General features: G+C 45.5%; 1 protein-coding gene across 1 annotated transcript in view; it reads left to right on the forward strand.

The window, feature by feature from the left end:
- Positions 1-19,255, forward strand: part of PFDN1 (prefoldin subunit 1) — a 31,674-nt gene that overhangs the window by 5,829 nt on the left and 6,590 nt on the right. Inside the window, exon 3 of the mRNA XM_008637149.2 lies at positions 9,765-9,849. Within this exon, the coding sequence (XP_008635371.1) occupies positions 9,765-9,849 (85 nt within the window). The remainder of the gene's footprint in view (positions 1-9,764; positions 9,850-19,255) is intronic.

A 19,255-nucleotide genomic window follows, 5' to 3' on the forward strand; every position in this document is an offset into this window, starting at 1 on the left:
CCTGCTGCCCAGGGCTCATTTGTAATCTCCTGGATATCTTGGTCCAGTTATAGCTCTTCTGCCCTGCTGCTCTACATAATTTCTCCATGCAATACTGAAACGTCAGAGAAGAAAAGATTTCCATGGCTTGTGTGTAAGATGTCTATCTGCCCCATTCTAGGAAACAGCTGCATTCCTTTAAAGAATCAGCTTTAGACAAGAGAACTTGGATGTGTCTGAAAGTCAGTATTTGTGAAATGCATAAGCAGCAGAAACAAGGGTCTTACAATAAAAATAATAGCTAATTTAAAATAAAAATAGGTCTTTTACTTACCCCCAGTGGAAGTAAACCTGTTGGTTATAGTCCCCCACCTACTGTGTGGGTGTTCTGATAGAAGATTAGCAATACAGCTTTTCCTCTTACTTGTCTCCCTTGCCTGGGGACATTTAACTCTTTAGGAACATTTTGCTATTGGGACTAGGACTATGACATTCACACGAGTCTGTTCCATTCTCTTCTTTATCCCTAACTTTTTCCCTACCTGTTACCTAGACAACACAGAGGAAGGAGCTACCTGAGTAAACTTACCGGAGATGAAATCTAAACTGAGAAGAGTAAGGGTCAGAAGGGAGACTGAGTGCTCCTGCAGGCTGCCTTTGTTGCTAGAAGAGGGAGTTCGATGTGCTGTGAGCCACAGGCAATGTGCTGTCATGGAAATGCCAGAGCCTTCAGGAAGCCTGCACTCTCAGGGCAGCACTTGCAGGTTGGGCTCCTGTGGATTGAGGGCTGTAGTAAGACACCTTGGCTTTGTCCCTGCCTCTAGAGAGGGGGAAGCTGAGCTCTCTTGCAGATACAGCCCATCTCTGGCTCAGAGTTCTCTTTGGATATATGCTAGACAAGTATTAAATGTTCTGAGGAGCTTACACAGCTCCTGCTTTTGTGACTTGCTGTGCCAAATGACTTTGCAAAACCATTATGGAACACGACTGACTGATTTCTGACGTTCTCCAAGCACTTAAAATGTCACTCTGGTATTCTGAAACAGCAAGGAACTTCCATTTATTTTAATATTTAGTGGATTTAAAGTACTGTATTTTGAATCTTTTTCCCCACTTCCTGAAGGAAGTTTTGGAATCAAGGGTGAGAGTCCCTGGAGAAGCACTGAATGCTAGAGCACTTCTTTCAGAATACAGGGCTGTTTCTCTGGTTTAGCACAGAGGATGTGGCTTTCCTGCAGAAGAGAAGAATGGCCAGATCACTGGCCCAAAGAAGTACTGGGAGAGTCTTTGTTGTATTCCTGTCTTGCTTGGAGATGCCCTTCCAGGTGTGGAGTCAGTGGATATGCAGCCAGCAGGGCAGGGTGTGACAAGGTATTCAGGGCCCACAGCGGTCAGATGGAGGTGCCCAGTCAGTCTCTGAGCTGGGATGTGAATGTCAGCACAAGATACAAATTTTATGTGGAGCAGCCTTAAAACAAATGAGAAATCTAAGTCTGAACATCATGGCCTTGTCACCTGTTCAAAGCCTGAAAGAAGGAGAGGCTCGTTCATGATCCCTGCATTAAAACACTGAATTAAATATGAGGAAACCAATCCCATGGCATGAGAACTCCATTTCACACAAGTTTAATTTGGAGATGCAAGAACCAAAGTGCTGCATCAAATCTTGAACCAAATGCAAGACAACATCTGTCTTGAATTCTTACTTTGTTTCCTCCAAAACTATTTGCTGGATTAACAGAATGTTTCAGCCAATTTAGGGAAAAAAAAAATCAGGCTTTCTGAGAAGAAACAATTTTCAAAAACAACATCCAGCCTTTTTTGGTCCACAGATGCTGATTCTAAAAGGTTTGTTCTTGCTGATTAGGACACAGCAGTGTGGTTGTTTTAGTGCTAGCTAATTTAACCCCAGAGTCCAGAAATATCTGTCTATTAGTGTTATGCTTGAATTCTTTCGACTGTGTAATCTTTTCGTCCACTGCTGTGATGTTTTCTGTAGTGCTTTGATGCTTTGTTGTAGCAGGATTTGGGATGTGCAGAAGCCAAGACTGGTGTTTATCCACAAGCTGAGTCTTCTTCCTCACTTTGCATTTCAAAGGTTTCCTCCTGGGAAAGGCAAAAAGCTTTTTTCTTTTTTTCTTTTCGCCTCTTGCAACTGTGGATGGATTTGCTTCTCAAAAAAGATGGATCCTGATTTTTTTAGTTTTCCTGTACAGGTTCTTAGGGAAGGTCTGCTGTTGAGAAGGGCATAAGTTTGCCTGTCAGAGTATAGCAGTATCTTCATGTCACTTCATTTGCTACTGCAAAGTTCACCTTTCTGATCACAGAATATTTATCAATAAGAAAAAAAAATTAAAATAGAAATGTCTTTAGGATTGATTTACCAGGGTGCTTACACCAGCGTTTGCCTGTTTATGTTTTCCTTGGTGCATATTCATGTGGTGGTATAGTTTTAGTTCTTTTTTTTTGGTTAAGCATTCTTTCATGGGAATTTGTGGGGAATTCTTAAAAATAGAGCAGATTTTAGAAATGGATCTTGACTTCCTATTATTGGAAAAATTGCTTCTGTTTTCTGCTTCTTGCAATTTTCAAATCTGGTACAGCCCAGACTGCAAAAAATCTATTTGAGGTGCATGTGTTGGTTGGCATGTTGTAGTCATCTGAGTTCCCTCGGCTTAAAAAAGCCACAGCTCATCATTGCTACATACTAACAAATTATACGAAAACAAAATTAGAAGACAAAACCACTAAATCAGGAATATAGGGAGGAAGACCTACTCGTGGAGATTTCAATTGCACGAACTGCAGTTGTTCTTGCAGTGTTTTCCCACATGGATTTAATCTCAAATGTTATGAATTCCTGTATGATAGAGAGGAGGCATTTGCTTGCTTTTTTTTTTTTTTTAAATTCCATTTATGTCGATTGAGCCTTCAAAAAGAATTTATGATGCTCATTAAAATCAGACCACAGTACTATTTTATTATTTTGGGTCGTGCTATATTTAATACACACTTAGAGGTATATTCCTGATTTCTTTTTTTAAAGAACCAAACACGAACAATGGTATAAATCTACCATCTAGTTAAGTGTCTGGCAATGCAGAAACTGCTGTTTGCAATCTGTGTTACTATCTTGGCTTGAGGTAATGTAATATGCTGTAGCTGTTGAGAGATACCCCCCAAAAAAGTGAAAGCTCAATGTAAACACGGCCTGAAGTGCAGCCCAGGCCCCTCTGCAGGGCTGGACGCGTTGGGCCAGCCCGTGCCAAGGTCTGAGGAAGCAAACGGCGTGGAATTCTTTGTTCAATTCCTTTAGCTCCTTAGAGTAAATAGGTTTATGGCTTACAAACGTTCATCTGAGTAAAAGTTACCCTTGTTGGGGCCTACGTAAGACAGGGTTTGGCCGGAGTCCAGCGCCGCTAATCCCAGTCTCTGCGTGCTCCGGTGTGCCAGGCTGGCTTTGCACAGGTTGCGCTGCCCTCTGGGGATGTCTCCTGCCCAACCAGCTCCTGGTGCTCATCCACCCCTCCGAGGGTAGCAGTAAAATGACACGTGAACTATGAACTGCTGCTCCTTGGAATGTATTCATGTATAATCCTCCCAACATAAGCTGCGGGATTTGTTTTGCTTTAAGGTATGCGGGGGGGAATAGTTAGGGTCAGCTATATCGAGGTGACCCGGTGAGATGACTGGCCACTAAAATAAATGCAAACATAGGAAAAGTTTCAACTCATCTGTTCAAACTCCATCTGTTCTGAACCAGCTCTAGTTAAGGCATATGATCTGTTGATTGGAAATTCAAAATCAGGCTGAAAAAATGTGAAACCCTTAGACATGAAGGGTGGCAGCACAAGCTATAATTAGTGATGATTTTTCTTTTTTTTTTGATATTGTTTCCTTGTCTTGTTTGGAACTGGGTAATTCATCTAGGGTGACTAAAACTGGAATTTGGAGGGGTATAAGCTGTGCTTGGTGTGAGATGCATAGAGAATCATTTACAGAAGCACCAGCAAATCCTGGGAGAGTAGATTGGGACTACTGGGTGCTGGCAATTCTGCACAGCTGGCTCTGGTTCAATCAAGCTAGATTGCTTGGGATCAGCTCCTTGGAAGCCTTTCTTCCATTGGCTTTGAACAGTACTTAAAATGCAGTAATCTCCTACTGAGTCTGCTCAAAGCTTGAGCAGCAGTGCAAGTTCAGAATTAAAAAGCATCTTTAAATAGATAAGGGCATGACTGGTTTTAGCCAAACTTTTCTCACGGAGTGGTCTAATGCAAGCACTTGGTTTCAAGGAGCAGGACATTCCGTGTAAACACTGCTGTGATATACCACAGCATGTTAGGTTGTTTAGAAATACAGTAAACATGTTAAAATAATGTTACGGCTTTGGGCAAAGTTGGTTGTTTTCTTTTCAGTTTTTGTAGAGAGTTTCCCAAATGGAATGAGAACCATGTAGCTGAAGTTACAGTGACTCTTTGTGTGAGCTGGGAGCCAGGTGAATGGACTTACAAATCTGTCATTCATCATTATTCTGGCAAAATAACACTGGACATATGTACCTGTAAAATTGTCTCTCGCTGGAATTAGGCAGAGAGCTGTATACCCATCTTGGCAGGGAAAAAGCTGAGGCGTCCCCTGCTACCCTGTGCCAAATCTTGCAGAGCCAAGTAGGAAGAGCTTCTTTGCAGGGTGGCTATGAGAGGGTCCTGTGGCCTGTTGTGGGGCTCCTTCCCTCCTGGTTTCAATGCTTGAACACAAGCAGCCTCTTGCACAGGCAAGCCGGGCATAAGAAACACTGGGACCGTGTTTCCTAACTCCAAGGGCAGAAGAGAGGCTGCTCATGCCCAGGACAGCTGCCTGCCATGGAAAGCTCCAGCTGTAAAGGCTGAAGTTTGTTGCAGTTGCAAGTAATTGAAAGTAGGGATTCTTCATGGAAAACCTGAACTATGAGCATCACTGTGACTCCACCTTTAATAGCTTTAATGACTTGTATGTCATAATGAAGAGTGGTGTGTGCTGAACAAACATCTCCATAACCTCATTCATTAAGAGGCGAATCTTTCAGTATCTAATATTATGTCTCAAAGTCAAGTAAACAGTACATTTTGGTGCAAACAGGCTGAGTTATGGAATTACTTACACTGGATGATCATTGCTTTGTGGGTGTGTATGTGTGACACAAAGGAGCAGACAGATGATGAAGTGGGCAGCACCTGCTGACCTGACAAGAGTCTGAAGGCCGTTTGGGCCAGAGCATCAGGGAGTGCAATATAAACACTGATCAAATGAAAATTATAATAGAACATTAGAATTGTGAAGGGCTAAGAGATCCCTTCAGAAGAAACAAGCAATGAGCCTCGGAGAGTGTATATAAACCACTTTCTCTGCCCTAGGGAAACAAAATTCCTGATGTGGAGCTAGCAAAGGGAGGAAAATAGAAACAAGTGGGACTATTTAGAGCGAGGTTTCTCTTTCAGTTCCCTTGTGCTCTATTTTTCCTCTTGTATTGCACTTGAGAACCAGCAGTCACCGGGAGGCTGAGCAAGTAGGTGCAGTCGATTGGCAACCAGTTGGCTCTGCTCCATGGAGCTGTTCTTGTTGGCAGCCCAGGTTTGGCTGAACACTGCTGTACTCAGGGACCCTTCTCCTCTGCAGCTTTCGTTTCTAATTTTCTTTGTTTTATTTTGAGTTTTCACCATTATCTATGGACACTGGAAAAATCATTAGCAAGTCCTGCTCTATTTTTACTAACCATTCCCTTTGAAATGGGTGGCCAGGTGAGATGGGGTAAACTTGTCCATTCTGACCCAGATATTTGTGGTGTTACTTTAACAACAGTGAAAAAGTTCCTGTGTGAAGAGGTGATTGTTAGTAAGCTTTATAATTGCCACTGTGGTGCTGAACATGTTTCTGAATCACTGTTTCATGTTTGATAGTGTAGGTGTCATGTTTGACAGGTCTATTAGTGTGTGCTGTGACGCTTCCCTGAGAGAAGGCAGAAACGGGTGAGCTCTCGTATCTGGGAAAAGACTTGTGTAGCTGCTTGTCTTCTGTGGATTAGCAGTACTTAAACTCCATCCCAGCTCAACACACAAACTCTGGGGGCTTGGAGCCTCCCATGGACTCCAGCAGAGTTGTGAAAGCAGCTCTTGGGTCAGTATTAGCTGTGTTGCCTGCTGGGCTCTGCACCACTGAGCAGAAAGGGTCTCCTCGGCTTGGTGACTCTCACCTGGGGCCAGCTCGCAGCTGGTGGTGAACCTCCAGGCACTGAATTAAGTTAGCGTGTTTGAAAGGCTTCACAAACTCACTCAGGGAAGAACTAAGTTGTCAGAATGTTCTGTGCTTCTTTCATGAGCTTGAAAATCTGTACATGAATAACTACATCTAACTGAAACCAGGCAGCAGAATGACACTGCCCTATTTCTCCATCTTGGTGAGGAAAAAAACTAAAAATCATCAAGTTGATGTATTACTTAGGGTAATTGGAAAAATGAAATTTAGATTAAATTTAAATTTGAGTTTATTACAAGTGCCCTGCAGCACTTCTTACATAATGAGCCGAGCAAACTTCTGCTTTTTCCAAGTGCTGCCATAAACCACATTATTTCCTTAGGTAAAAACTTTGGCCAAGATCTCCATAATCTCTGTACCCCAGACTAGACGCTAAAAAACTGATGAGTTTTTCGAGTCCTGCTTGTGTTGGAAAGTGAAGCCACAGATTTAAATAATTAACTGTGGATGTGGATTTATAGTTCAGCTTTCAAAGACCTGACCTTTGGCAGCTTCCAGGGCAGCACCTGTGCACTTGAGGCTGAGAGCTCCGTGGTCACGCGGCGGGGAACTCAAATGGGTGGCTTTAAGCAGCACTGGTGAAGACCTGCAGGATGCTGCTGGCCAAGGCAGGGACATCTGATCTGCTTCTGAGCAAGTTTGTGAACGGACACAGGTTCCAGCCCACTGTTTTATAGCAGGCAGATTCAGGGTGGTTGTGTTTGTGCCCAGCTGCCCGCATAAGTCTCGTCAGTGCTAATTTCAGCCATCCAATTTTAATTTGCTGTCGCATGTCTGCCAGAGCATTGCAGGAGGGTGGGAGGGAGGATATTTTCCCTGATGACTGCTGTTGACATTTGCAGAATAAAAGTGAAGTCAGCCGGTTGTTTGTTGGAGGTTTTGGTGCCTGTAGCAGTTCCGAGCCAGCCGGGATCACCCAGTGCCTGTCACCCAGCAGGGACCTTCCCAGCTGCAGCATGGGGAAAATTGCTCAAACTGTGTTGGTGTTGAACTTTGTTTTTGAGACCAGGGACGTCAGGGAAACCAAAATGATCAATCTTCCTGTACAATTTGGGGAAGCAAATGAGAAGGGATTGTATTCTTCTTTGCTGCCCCCACAAAAAAAGGAAATAATTCAGGAAACGTTCACATACACAGGCAGGCTCAGGGAAGCAGTGACGTAGGAAGGGACTGATGGCTTTGTGTACAGAAGGCATCTTGCAGCTTTGGTTTTCACTAATGGCAGCTACTGCAGAAGCAAGGCAAAATTTGAGTCTACAGGGGGTGTGTGTGAAAGCTGATGTTTTTATTCTGGTTTTGTAGGCCTGAGGTAAGAGCATCACAATGATGTGTTTGCTGGTGGTCCTGAAAAGTACCTCTTCTCTGGCTGGATCCAGGCTCTGTATCTAAAAGCAATGAAAATAACTTCTCTTTCCTAGAAGGGTGGTGTTGAACTTAATTTTCACAAAATCACCTGTGTTGTTATTTCAGCAGTCTGGTGTATGGCAGGACCCCGAGCCATCACCACTGCGTGCAGGTCAATGGTGGGGACACCTCCCAAGGGGAGGGGGGGGATTGAGGGGACAAAGAGAGTCTGAGTGAGCTGTGTTGGTAAGAACAGGAGCAGATAGAGAACAAAGATGATGCCAGCATAAGCATGAGCCAAGAGTGGGAAAAAATGAGAGAGATTTGAGAAAATTGCAACATGAAAGATGTAGCGGAAGTTCCTGTGGAGAAGAGGAGGTGAAGCGGAACAGGGAAAGAAGTGGGAGGAGGAGGAGGTGGCGCTTCTATGTGCAGTTAATAGCAGCCCCAAAGAGAGTTTTAATTGGAAACCTATTATAATTACCCACGGTTTTCCTCCCATGCGTTTCAGGAATGCGTGTGGCAGGTAGTGTTCCTTTTGGCTGGGTTTCTGATGCAGAGGGCACTGGGTTTCCAGCCAAGTGGCAGATCCGTGTTTGTGTTTACCAGGCTCTGAGCAAACGCGTTAATAATGTCATTTGTCGTGGGAGATGACTCCGCAAACTGAATTCAGGTTTTTCTGTAGCAGACGGGGAATGCACTCTTATTCTGCCCTGTCTAAAGCTGCTCATTTTAACTGTTGAAGTATGAGCTGTTGTCACCTGGCAGGAAGACATTGACCCTAGTTGGTGCTAGAGGAGACCTTGAACTCATTGGTATGACCCACGGAGGCTCCTTCTAAATCCCCTGGGGGACTTTCTAAGTAGGGAAGGGGGTGAATCTGCAGCTTGTACATTCTTAATGTCTGGAAGGATGAAAAACAGCCATGCAGGGTTCCTAAAATTTGTTTGAACTTAGTTGTCCTTTACCTCTTTGTGGGATGCCAGTGCCACGTGCTGGAGAGCTGCTTTGAATGCTGGTGCTCCTTCAGAGGCTTCTCTGAGCGAGGCAGGCACCTTTCTGCTTGTTGGCAAGCAGGACTCAGATGTTATGGATGCATCTTTCAGATCCCTTTGGCAATTGAAAAGAGAACAAGTGGAAACCAATGGCCACAATTTCAGTTAAAAGCAGCCACTTCCCACTCCACAGAAAAACCCTTTGGCTGGTGAAAGTGTAGAAATTTGGAGGTCAGTGAGGGGTTGGGTTAAAGCCAAGGCTTGAGAAGTGGGAGCTGTGAAAATTCCATAGCTTCTGCTGGAGCACTGTCTCTGTTTTGTCAAATCACAGAAGGGTGTGGGTTCTTCACAGACCATCCGGTTCCACCTCCTGCCATGGCAGGGACACCTTCCACTAGCCCAGGTTGCTCCAAGCCATGTCCAACCTGCCCTTGGACAATTCCAGGGATGGGGCAGCCACAGCTTCTCTGGGCACCCTGTGCCAGGGCCTCCCCACCCTCAGTGTAAAACATTTCTTCTCTGTGTCCAACTGAACCGTGGCCTGTTGCACTTTAAAACTGTTGTCCCTTGCCTGTCACGACAGATCCTGGTAATATCTCTCTCTCTGTCTTTCATATAAGCCCCTTTTATACATTGAAGAGCTGCAGTAAAGTCTCCCTGGAGCCTGTTCTTCTCCAGGGCGTACAACCCCAACTCGCTCAGCCTTTCCCTGTGGAAAGCTTCGGTTTTATTGTGCGGGTTTGTTTACCTTGCGAGCACTAAACCCTTAATAAACAGCTCTTACCCGTCAAGAGTCTTCCTTGACTACATGCCATCAACTGATTTAAATCCCTTTGAAGGGAAGGTGCTGACAGACTCCCCTTGCTGGCTGTGTGCCAGAACTGCTTCCAGATCATTCAAGGACGCTGAATGATAAAGGGAGATCTCTGTGTGTCCATGTTCATCCTCCCAGAGCATAGGTGAGGCTGGTGAGCCTTTGGGACCAGCCTGGTGGGCTCTGGGAGCTGTCAGAGCAATTTCTGCCATCTCTGTCCAGAGCATGGGAGTGAGGATGAGCACTCAGAAGAGGTGGCTCTGGTTTAACTTGGTGTGCAGCTGGGGAACGCTGATATAAAAAGCATCCAAAGTTTTCTGTCTCTTCTTTTTCACTTGTAGGTTTATTCTTCAGCCTAAAGGAGTGATTCATAATCAGCTCTTAGAAAAACAGAGAATAGCCGAAGAGAAAATTAAGGAGTTAGAGGTAAGTTTTTGGCAAGTGATGATGATGAAAGTAGAACATTAAAGGTCAACAAGATGCTGTTTGCTACATCTCTTGTTTTTATCTGGTACTTTTCATGCTGAAGGATTGTAACTAGATGAAACAGCCTGTTACAAGTAACCTACAAGTAACTCAAAGCACTTGGTTCCTTTCCTAGCTCTACAAACCAGTAGGGATTGGTTGTTCGCTCTGTGCCCTGGTATGAAAACTGGGAGTGAGGGATTCAGATGAGATTGGTAAGAGCAAGGTCTAAAACAAGCAAAAGGATGTTTGTGTGGTTATTTGCAGCAGATAAGTGATGTAAAACTTTGCCAGTGCTTTGGGTATTTAAAGGTTACACTGGCTCAGAACAATTGCACAAATTCATGGAAGAGAAATCCATCGAGAATTACCAAATATGTAGAAATGGCATCCTGCTCAGGAAGTTCCTGAGCTAAAAATGTCTGGAGGGTGGGAAAGTATGAGGAGGAAGTACCGTGTAGGCCTGCCTTGTCCTTACACTCTGCCCTAAGCATCTGCTTGGGGCTGCTGTTGAAGAGCCGATCTGTGGGGAGATGGGACTTTGTTTTGACAATGTGGTCAGAGCACTTCTGTGTTCTTGTGTTTATCTGGTTGGAGTATTCAAGGCAGAGAAGGATATCTAGGAAATAAAAAATAGTGTCTGCGCAAGTCGCAGTGTTCAAACAGGCTATCTAGTGAATCTTGACTATCTTCTTGTGGCTGCGTGTACAGCTTACAGTTCTTCTGAGAAGAAGTGCAAAATGTACTTTTCCAAGGCTGTTAGTGTGTTTTTTTTATAATGCTCCTAAAATATCATTAATAAAAACCCCTGTTTCTTGGTCTTTGGGGAATGACAGAGAAAGCAAAGACCAAGTTGTGTCACGCTGCTTTTCCCATCTGTTATTGTTTTGGAGAAAGTGATGTGGAGACCAAATAAGTAGGGACAAGCAGGAATAGGAAGTCTGTGTTCAAACCCACTCAGATCTGTGCAGTTCTGTCTCTGTTATCTCCTACTTACACTAAAGCAGAAGCTGAGTCTGGATTTTTTTTTAATCCCTTCTTAAAACTCATCCTGCCTGAGGAGCTGTGGAGCAAGCCCATCCCCAGATGTTGTGTTGCCTGGAGCGTTGTCTGTGCCAGACACTAAGGGGGTTTGTGTTTCTGCCCACGAGAACTCTTTCTGCACAGGTCAACAAGAGCTCTGTGGACAGGCTGTGTATCTAAGGGGGTGTGCAGGCAAGGCACAGTCATTTTTATGGTTATGTGATAAAAGCAATTGTATCCTTGCTCCTTTGGAGCCATCCCAGATGCCAGTGGCTTTGTGCAAAGACAGCCCTGCAACTGGGGTTGGAGGACTTCATGGCAGCACCTCTGGCTTTGGAAGCAGGTGGAATGTGGCTGGCAGCACCTCTGGCTTTGGAAGCAGGTGGAATGTGGCTGGCAGCCTGTTTATAAACTGCCCCTGGGGTCCCTCCCTGCCAGCTCCAGCAGGCTGTGGTCAGCTTCTTGGCTACTGTGCCCTTCAGCTGTGCCATCTGGGTTTCTTCCTGTTCCTGGTGGGGAATTATCTTACCTCCTGAACTTCCCGGTCACTGAGTTCAGCAGAATGGATGGAATTTCCCACAAATTATAACCTCTGTTGTTCTTGCACAAAGCCTCAGAACTGGCTGCTTCACAAAAGTGTTTTTCTGCTTCGTAGCTCCCTGTTGCTGAATCTCTGGTTATGGTCATTGAGTTGAAGTTTCCAGCAATAGCGACTGTCTCAAAAGGTGGTTGGAGTAGACAGGTGGTTCCCAGATGGGCTGGTTTTTCTTTTTAATCATGAATAGTAGGGCTCAGATTGCCAACACATTCAAAAGTTTGTTTTAAGTGAACATTCAAGTCCATCTTTTAACTGATCTCCTTCCAGTTGGCTGTGGCAGTTTTTTGAAGAGGGTTTTCCTTAGGCCTGGGATTCCCCATGGAAGAGGACAAGCACTTTAGCTGACAACTGAGATTTCAGGGGAAATACCTGAGTCCAATTCAGAGAGCACTTATCACAGGAGCAGGGGATTTTGCTGTCCTGAAAACAAGTTGTGACCGAAGCAGGAAAGAATGTGAAACTCTGTGACCTTGTGCTTCCACTGCTTCGTTGTAAAATAAATATCAAACCAAGAAAGGTTAAACATCCCTCCATTCATTATTAAAACTGGAAGGGTTTTAAAGCTTAGGTTTATATTTTACATTGTTAACTACCTTATGACTTACTCACATTTCTCACTTTGCACAGCTGAATCAGGCTGGTCAGAGCAATCCCCCAGTACCCTATGGTGTGGCTGATCTCATAACACATGTAGCTGAGCTTGAGGCAATTGTGCTTTGCTATGATGACATTATTGCCAAGGGTTGTGAAATGTGTATTTTTTGATACATGCCTGAATCTGAGAAAGGCTCTCCCCTCTACCTTGGTGCTGTTTGCAGAGGAGCACAGCGCAGAGGGCTGGGTTCACTGCTGAGCTCTTCTGGAAGTCCATCCAGCTGTGTAGCAAGGAGATCTCCAGCTGCCTGTTCCTGAAAATCTGGCTTTAACTTGCTCCAGAGGTGTGAGCTGGTTTTGCTGACATTCACAGCTGCCAGTGAACTTTGAAAACCCTGAGGAGTTTTGTGCCTTTTCTCCCTCTGACACTCTCCACTGCAGTATGTGACTGTAGTCATTCCCTTTCCCTCGCTTCCCTCGCATGCGTGTCTCCACTGTTGAAGCAGTGCATTGTATTTTTCAAGGCAGCATCACAAAATTGATGGGATGCTGCTGGTTTGGGCCTCCTTGCTGCTCACCACATGACAAAGCAGCAAGGACAGCCAGGGCTGTCCTTGTAAAGGGCTGGGAAAATGAGGCTCATCTGGAACAGGCATTATGCTTGGTGAGAGGAACTCTGTTCTGAAAGCACCAAGGGGTCTGGGTGTGCATGAGGGGGCAGTTAGTTATTCTGCAGAAGTTATCTGAAGAAAACCAAAGGTAGTTTTACCCTGCTTGTTAAAGCTGTGTATGGCCATGAATATATCTAAATATATATATTGAATCATAGAATGGTTTGGCTTGGAAGGGGCCTTAAAGATCATCTCATTCCACCCCCCTGGCTTGGGTAGGGACACCTTCCACTAGACCAGGTTGCTCCAGGTACGGGGGCAGCTACAGCTTCTCTGGGCAGCCTGTGCCAGGGCCTCATCATCCTCGTGGTAAAGAATTTCTTTCTAATTTCCCATGTAAATTTCTCCTCTTTCAATTTGAACCCATTGTTCCTTGTCCTGTCACTCCAGTTGCTGGTGAAGAGTATCTCTCTGGCTTCCCTTCAGGTCCTGGAAGGTGCTATGAGGTTTCCACACAACCTTCTCGTCTCCAGGCTGAACAGCCCCACTGTTTGTTCTCAGCCTGTCAACTTCATACACACCTGTGTGGCATTCTGAACTTCACAACTTCTATCTAATCCTTTGGAATCCAAACAGACTGCCCAGGCTTGCTGGCACAATAGCTGTGCCTGCTGACAGGCTGTGCCAACAGGGCTTACCCAAACCTCCAGAGATTGGTGCCATGTGCTTCCTCACACACTGGCATGGGACACGTCCTGCTTAGCAGGAGCCATTGGATTTTTCCAGTCCTGATACTATCAAATTCTTGTTGTGTTTCACGGTGCAAGGGGTATGTGTTAAATCTATTTTGAAAGCATTCTAAAGGGATGAGCACAGACTCTTTTTAGCTCAGCAATGTTTGTGCAGTATTAGGAGAAAAACCAAGTAATGTTTTTCTTCCCTTGTTTTTAAGGAAACATGATATGTGAGGGGTGGAACAATGCTTTGTTTCAGGAAATGTTATCCGTTTCCATTGTAGGGCTAGATGGATTCTGTTTTTAAATGTGGCATTTTAAAAAGAACAAACTCTATGATGTTATAAAGACATGGAAAATTGATTCTTCGTTAGGGGTGGAGAAAGTGATTATCACTGTGTGCTTTCTCTGATAATATCTGATAGTCCCCTTCTCTCCTGCTATATTCAGCTTGTTTAGTTGTCAGGCGTTGTCAGACTAAATTGCTAAAAATAACAAATAAGGGGGAGGCTCTGCTGGGCAGCTCCGTCTGCTGTGTGCCACTGAATTTAGCTCCTTCGGGAAAAGGGCAAAAGCAACCTGCAGCTTTCTGGTTGAATTGGATTTTGGTTTTAAACTCTGACCACAACATAGCTGTGTGCTTGTTTCCCAGGCAATTCTTTCACATGCCTGTGGGAGACTGAAAGTTTACTGCTGCAGAGATAAAGGGTTGGTTGGTTTTTTCTCTGGCTGCCCGGAGTAGAAAATATAATCAAGACAGCTGTACCTAAAGGCTTGATTTCTAATTCAGAAATCCTTCATGCGATCCCTAAATTGGATTGGATTGGATTGGATTGGATCCATGTCCAATTTCCCTATCCCACACAGAAAATATCTTTGCTCTCCTTCCTGGTGGGGGAAGGAACACTGTGCTCTCAAACACCGCTGTGCTCCATGTTCAAAGCCTCAGGTGATGTTTGTGAAGTGACAAATTTCGTGAAGTTACGAAGTGACTGCACTGAAATGCTTCAAGGTGACCACCGACTTCTTCCCCAGTGTTGCCTGAGCACAATCTTGCTCGTGCTGCGGCTTCCATTTCTCTCATCTTTTTCTGGGAGCTTTAAAATGGCTTTGCTGCAGCCCTGAGGCGCAGTGGTGGTGCCCCTGCCGTGATGAGTCGGCTCTGACACTTGCCACAACAGTGTTTTCTTCCCCTGTGGGAACAAAGATTTCTGCAGGTGAGGTGTGGCTGGGGAGAAGCGCTGAAGCCTGGGGCAGGTATGGCTGGGATGGACCTGCTCGGTGTGGCCTCGGCCTCCGACGTGCTCCGGTGGCAGCTCTCCTTCATTTTGTACTGAAACCCTCAGCATGGAGGCCAATTCTGTGGGTGGCTTTAACGATGTGAAAACAAGCCTCTTGAGATTTGTGGTGCTCTTTGCAGACCACGAAGCGTCCATCAGAAGGTAGCAATTGTTAAGCTGTTCCCAAGTTAGACCAATTTCTTCCAGGGATTTACAGCACAGAAGTTCTCATCGCATGGTTTGCTTGGGGTAGGCCAGTGCCCAGGAATGTGTGCTGGGCTCTTTAACTAAACAGGGGGAAATAAGGAATGCTCCTGTTTGCTTTGGAGAGGGGAAGCCTCAAGAATAACCCTCTGTGCATTAACCTGGAGCAGATTCGACTTTGGATGAGGGTGCTGTTCCCTCATTCCATTGCTGGCATGTGCGCACGTACCGGGGGCAGGATTTTAAACACACCTTGTCACTGAAGTTGCCCCTTGTTTCCCCGTGTGTGCATAGGCAATGTCAGTCCCTCTGCTTGCTGTAGAGGGAGGCAGGACACCTAACGTGGGGACAGGTGGAGTATGGAAGTAAATTTACCGTGTAGGATTAGTATTTGGGCTTGCATGGATGTTTTAGGAGGAAGCTATGGGATCTCCACAAATAATGGATGTTAGCATGAAGATGAGCTGCAGAGCCTCATCAGACCCTCGGTGGGGACCAGGCCAGGCAATACCCAGCATCTTGCATGGCTTTGTGTGCCTGAGGCAGCTGTGGGTGTCTGGGCAGGTCCTTCTGGACACAGACATTTTGGACTTGGTGGTGTTCCTGGGAAATGTGTTTCATCTTGACTCTCTTGGCTGGTGTCATCCCGTGTCTGAGTCTGTGCCCTCACTGAGGGTTGCTGCTGTGTTTCAGGCTGCAAAGCTGGAGGCTTAGCTTGCTTTTTGAGGGCATGGGTGGTCCAGCTGCCTGCCTGTCAGCTGCAGAGCATCCACAGGCACTCCCGTGGGAGAGCAGAGTGCAGCCTGCATGGGCAGAGCTGTTACCAACGGTCTTCCCTCCATGAGAGCCTTGTTTTGAAGAAGGGAGTAGCCAAAGCTCATTTTTTTTCCCCCTATAGGTCTGGCTGTCTTACAGAGAGGAGAATCTGTGTTCTCATTCCTGATTTTTGAAATGAAAGATACTTTGAGCAATTAGAAAAATAGGCTTTAAAATGACAAAATTTTGAGGAGGTTGAGAGTGTAATGGTCACAGAGCTAACACTATCAGCACAAAATCCTGCTTTGTGGAGAGGCCTCCTGACACTGGACTGGGGCCACACAATTTAAGGTAAATACTGGAGGAATTGGGGCATAGCTAATGCTGCTCTAATTCTTTCTGTTCCCTAAACCGACTCTGCTGATGGTTACAGGAAGAACAGGCCTTCACAGCTGTGAGGAATCATTCACTTCACTTGCTTTTTAATGTTTAAAGCCTCAAGGTCTGTCCTGTTTGTCAAAAATGTGGGTGGCAAAAGGATTGTGTTCTTACAGCTGAACTTCATGGGTGTTTCTCTGTTATGTGACTGTCACCTTTCATTGCAGACAGATGGAAATCAGCTGTGTGCAGCTAGCACCTTGCAGCTTTTAAAGGCAACAAGTGCTCCTCAGTATCTGCAGGGAAGGAGGTGGATCTGTTTAAAAGCTGGCTCTTAGTCCTGTGTTAGATTTGTTAGATAAAGATCAAATAACAGTATGTTCTGCTTTGAAAATTGTGTAAGAAGCTTGTCATGTGTTAAATAGTGCACAAGTCACTGGTTGCAAAACATGATGTTGGAATCTTAGAGGCACAGGGAGAAGAAATTCTCACATTTCGAAGGGGAAAGGGGATTCCCAGCTCTCTGGAGGGGTCATCCACCACCTTAGGCCTGGGATGGCTTATAAAAACTGGTGTCTCACCACATTTTTGTGAAGAATGCTTGTGGAATGACGTGTATTTATATCATCACATGTGTGTGGGTATGGAGTGGCAAGGCTGGATCTCTCATTTGGAGCAATCATTCACTGCAACAAGTCTTCAAACTCGCAGGTTTTTGCAAGCAGTTGTTTAATTAGTAATTCTTTGTTAGTCTTCCCTGTACTGCAGACTGCAAAGTAAGCACACAAACCAGCTGAGAGGGTAAAGGCTTTATGAAGGAAGAACTGGAATTTGATGACTTAGCTTTCACTGTTCCTACCTTTATTTTTAGGTGGATAATTGTAGATTTTAAAAGCAAGAGAATAATTAATGTGGGGGTTGTTTGCTTCCTTTTAAGTCCTTTAGAGACTAGTTATAGATATGCTTTCAAAATAAATGCATCTCAGAACTTCTTTTAGTTTCTTTTTTGGGGGGGGAGGGGGGATTACTCTTGATTAAAAAAATCCCAACAACCTAACAGAGAAAACTTTTCAAGCAGCTCTTGCCAGTACACTCACATTCCTCTGTCATTCAAAGGAAAGTGAAACACATTATGTATTAATAAAAACCCACTTCTGCTGCTGTGTCTAAATGGTTTTGTCCATCCAGGAGCCTACATTTAGTCATCTGAGCCTGAAAACATTGCTTGTTTCCTCTGATTAGCATTAAGCTGCCTTTATGGTTACACTGAAATCATTTTAACACCAAGTTGGTTGATAAGTCTGTCGTTTTAGAGCAGGGTCTGATTCATTGTCAAAGCTCTCCTTTGTGCTTATGGCTGCAGAAGTATCCAAAGCAACAAGCTAAGCTGGATGCGGGTCCCTCTCCAAATTCCTCCTTGCATGAGTAATAATTAGTCACAAACCCAGCACTGCTGTCCTTGCCTTAGTCACCAGGCCCCTGCAGTGGCTCCTGGCTGGCCTTTGTGCCAAGCAGCTCTGGGGAGGGGGATTAGCTGTGCCCGATAAACCTCCATCCTGCTTCCATCTCCTCCTCCATCTCGCCTGGGGAGAACAGGAAACGATTATTTGGAAAGCGTGCTCCTGCCTGTTGGAGCCCTGAGCCAGCCCTGAGTCAGCTTTACAAAGCCACACCTTGCTCCCAGGTATGCAGGGCAGCCCTCACGTCACGCTTCCTGCTGTCCCCACTGCCCGGGTCACCCCTGCTCCATCCCTAATGCCTTGGTGGTGGGCATGTGGCTGCTCTGAGTTCAGGGCTGTCTGAACGGGGTGGGGAGGGGGGATACTGCCTAACTGGGAGATGACATCATCTTTTTGTTGCTGATTTGTCTTTGAAATTTATGGAAATGATTTTTCTTTTTAAGTGGCCTTGTTTGGCCAGGACTGCAAGAGCTGAAAGGTGTGGTGTGGTTTTGCAAAAGTCCTACTGCCAGGAGGAATCCCGATGAGCCACACCAGCTCTGTGGGACCACAGAAACTGAGGCACTGGGTTAGGGAACTTACCACATGTTGCAAGAGGCAGTTTGGTGAGGGACGCTTCCGCTGAAACAGAACGTGGGGGTTTTCAGAATCTCTGTGAGTTTCCCCTCCCCAAGTCTGTTCGACCTGATTCTGCTGTCATAACCCTGGTTAGGGTGCAGTATCTGACCTGGAGCAATGTACTCCTGGAAACTGCTCTACATGGGAATTGTGCCAAGAAGGGGTGTCCCTAAAGGAATCCTTTGGGTTGATAATACATTTCTGCTGCCACCTACTGAAAGGTTCCTATCGACTTGCTTTTGTAGTAGTTCACATCAGGCTGGGCTGCAGGAGCTCACTGGAATAATCCGTCATTTCCCAGTCACAAAGAGGAACTGTCTCCATCTCTGCTGGAAGCGCTGCCCTGTGGCTCAGGCCGTGGGTCTGCAAAGTGCTGCTGCCACAGGGCTGGGGTTGGGCAGAAATGCTGGCAGGCAGGCTGGCTTTCTGCCCCTTGCCTTGCCCCTTCTTCTCTTGAAGGTACCAAGTATGGAAGTTAATGGGGGCTTTTCCAACTAAGCTTTTTCAGAGTATGTTCCTCAGGGTTTCGAGGTGCTTCAGTAATGATGGGGGAAGCCCTGCTGGTTGTGCTGTGGTAGGATCAGTTCATTATTTGCACCAACAGTTCTTTAGGCAGGTGCTTTTAAAGATTCTCCTGAGTTGGCACATGTAGCTGTGTGCTTGATGTTTTCTCTTCTACACTCTAACCCAGGTAGTTCTGAAGTGACTGTGGGTCCCCGTTACTTTGTGGAAGGAGGAGATGAGGAAAAAGGGTCTGAATCATCACTTCTCCTCTTAGGTACATGGCATCATGCTTCTGTCAGCAGCTGTCGTCAGAAACCAGCTGGGCTCCCTTCCTATTCCAGGTCATTCACTCTTGAGCAAACTCTGGGCAACTTCCTGAGGCAGTAACTCTTCTTGGAAAGTCTTGAAGTGTATCTAAATATTTGGTGGTTGCTGTAGAGTGGTAATTCCCAATGTGTACATGTGCCATGGTGTTGAACTGGGTGAGGACCAGTGCTGGGTGGACCCACCAGGGCGTAGGGCTGCCTGCAGACCTACCCCACCCCATTGCTGGTGTCCACTATTTCAGCTTCTCCTGGAGCAGGAGCAGCTGGATGCTGTTCAGCAG

The sequence above is a fragment of the Corvus brachyrhynchos genome, unplaced genomic scaffold (assembly GCF_000691975.1).
Source record: "Corvus brachyrhynchos isolate BGI_N302 unplaced genomic scaffold, ASM69197v1 scaffold376, whole genome shotgun sequence".
Taxonomy (NCBI): Eukaryota; Metazoa; Chordata; class Aves; order Passeriformes; family Corvidae; genus Corvus; species Corvus brachyrhynchos.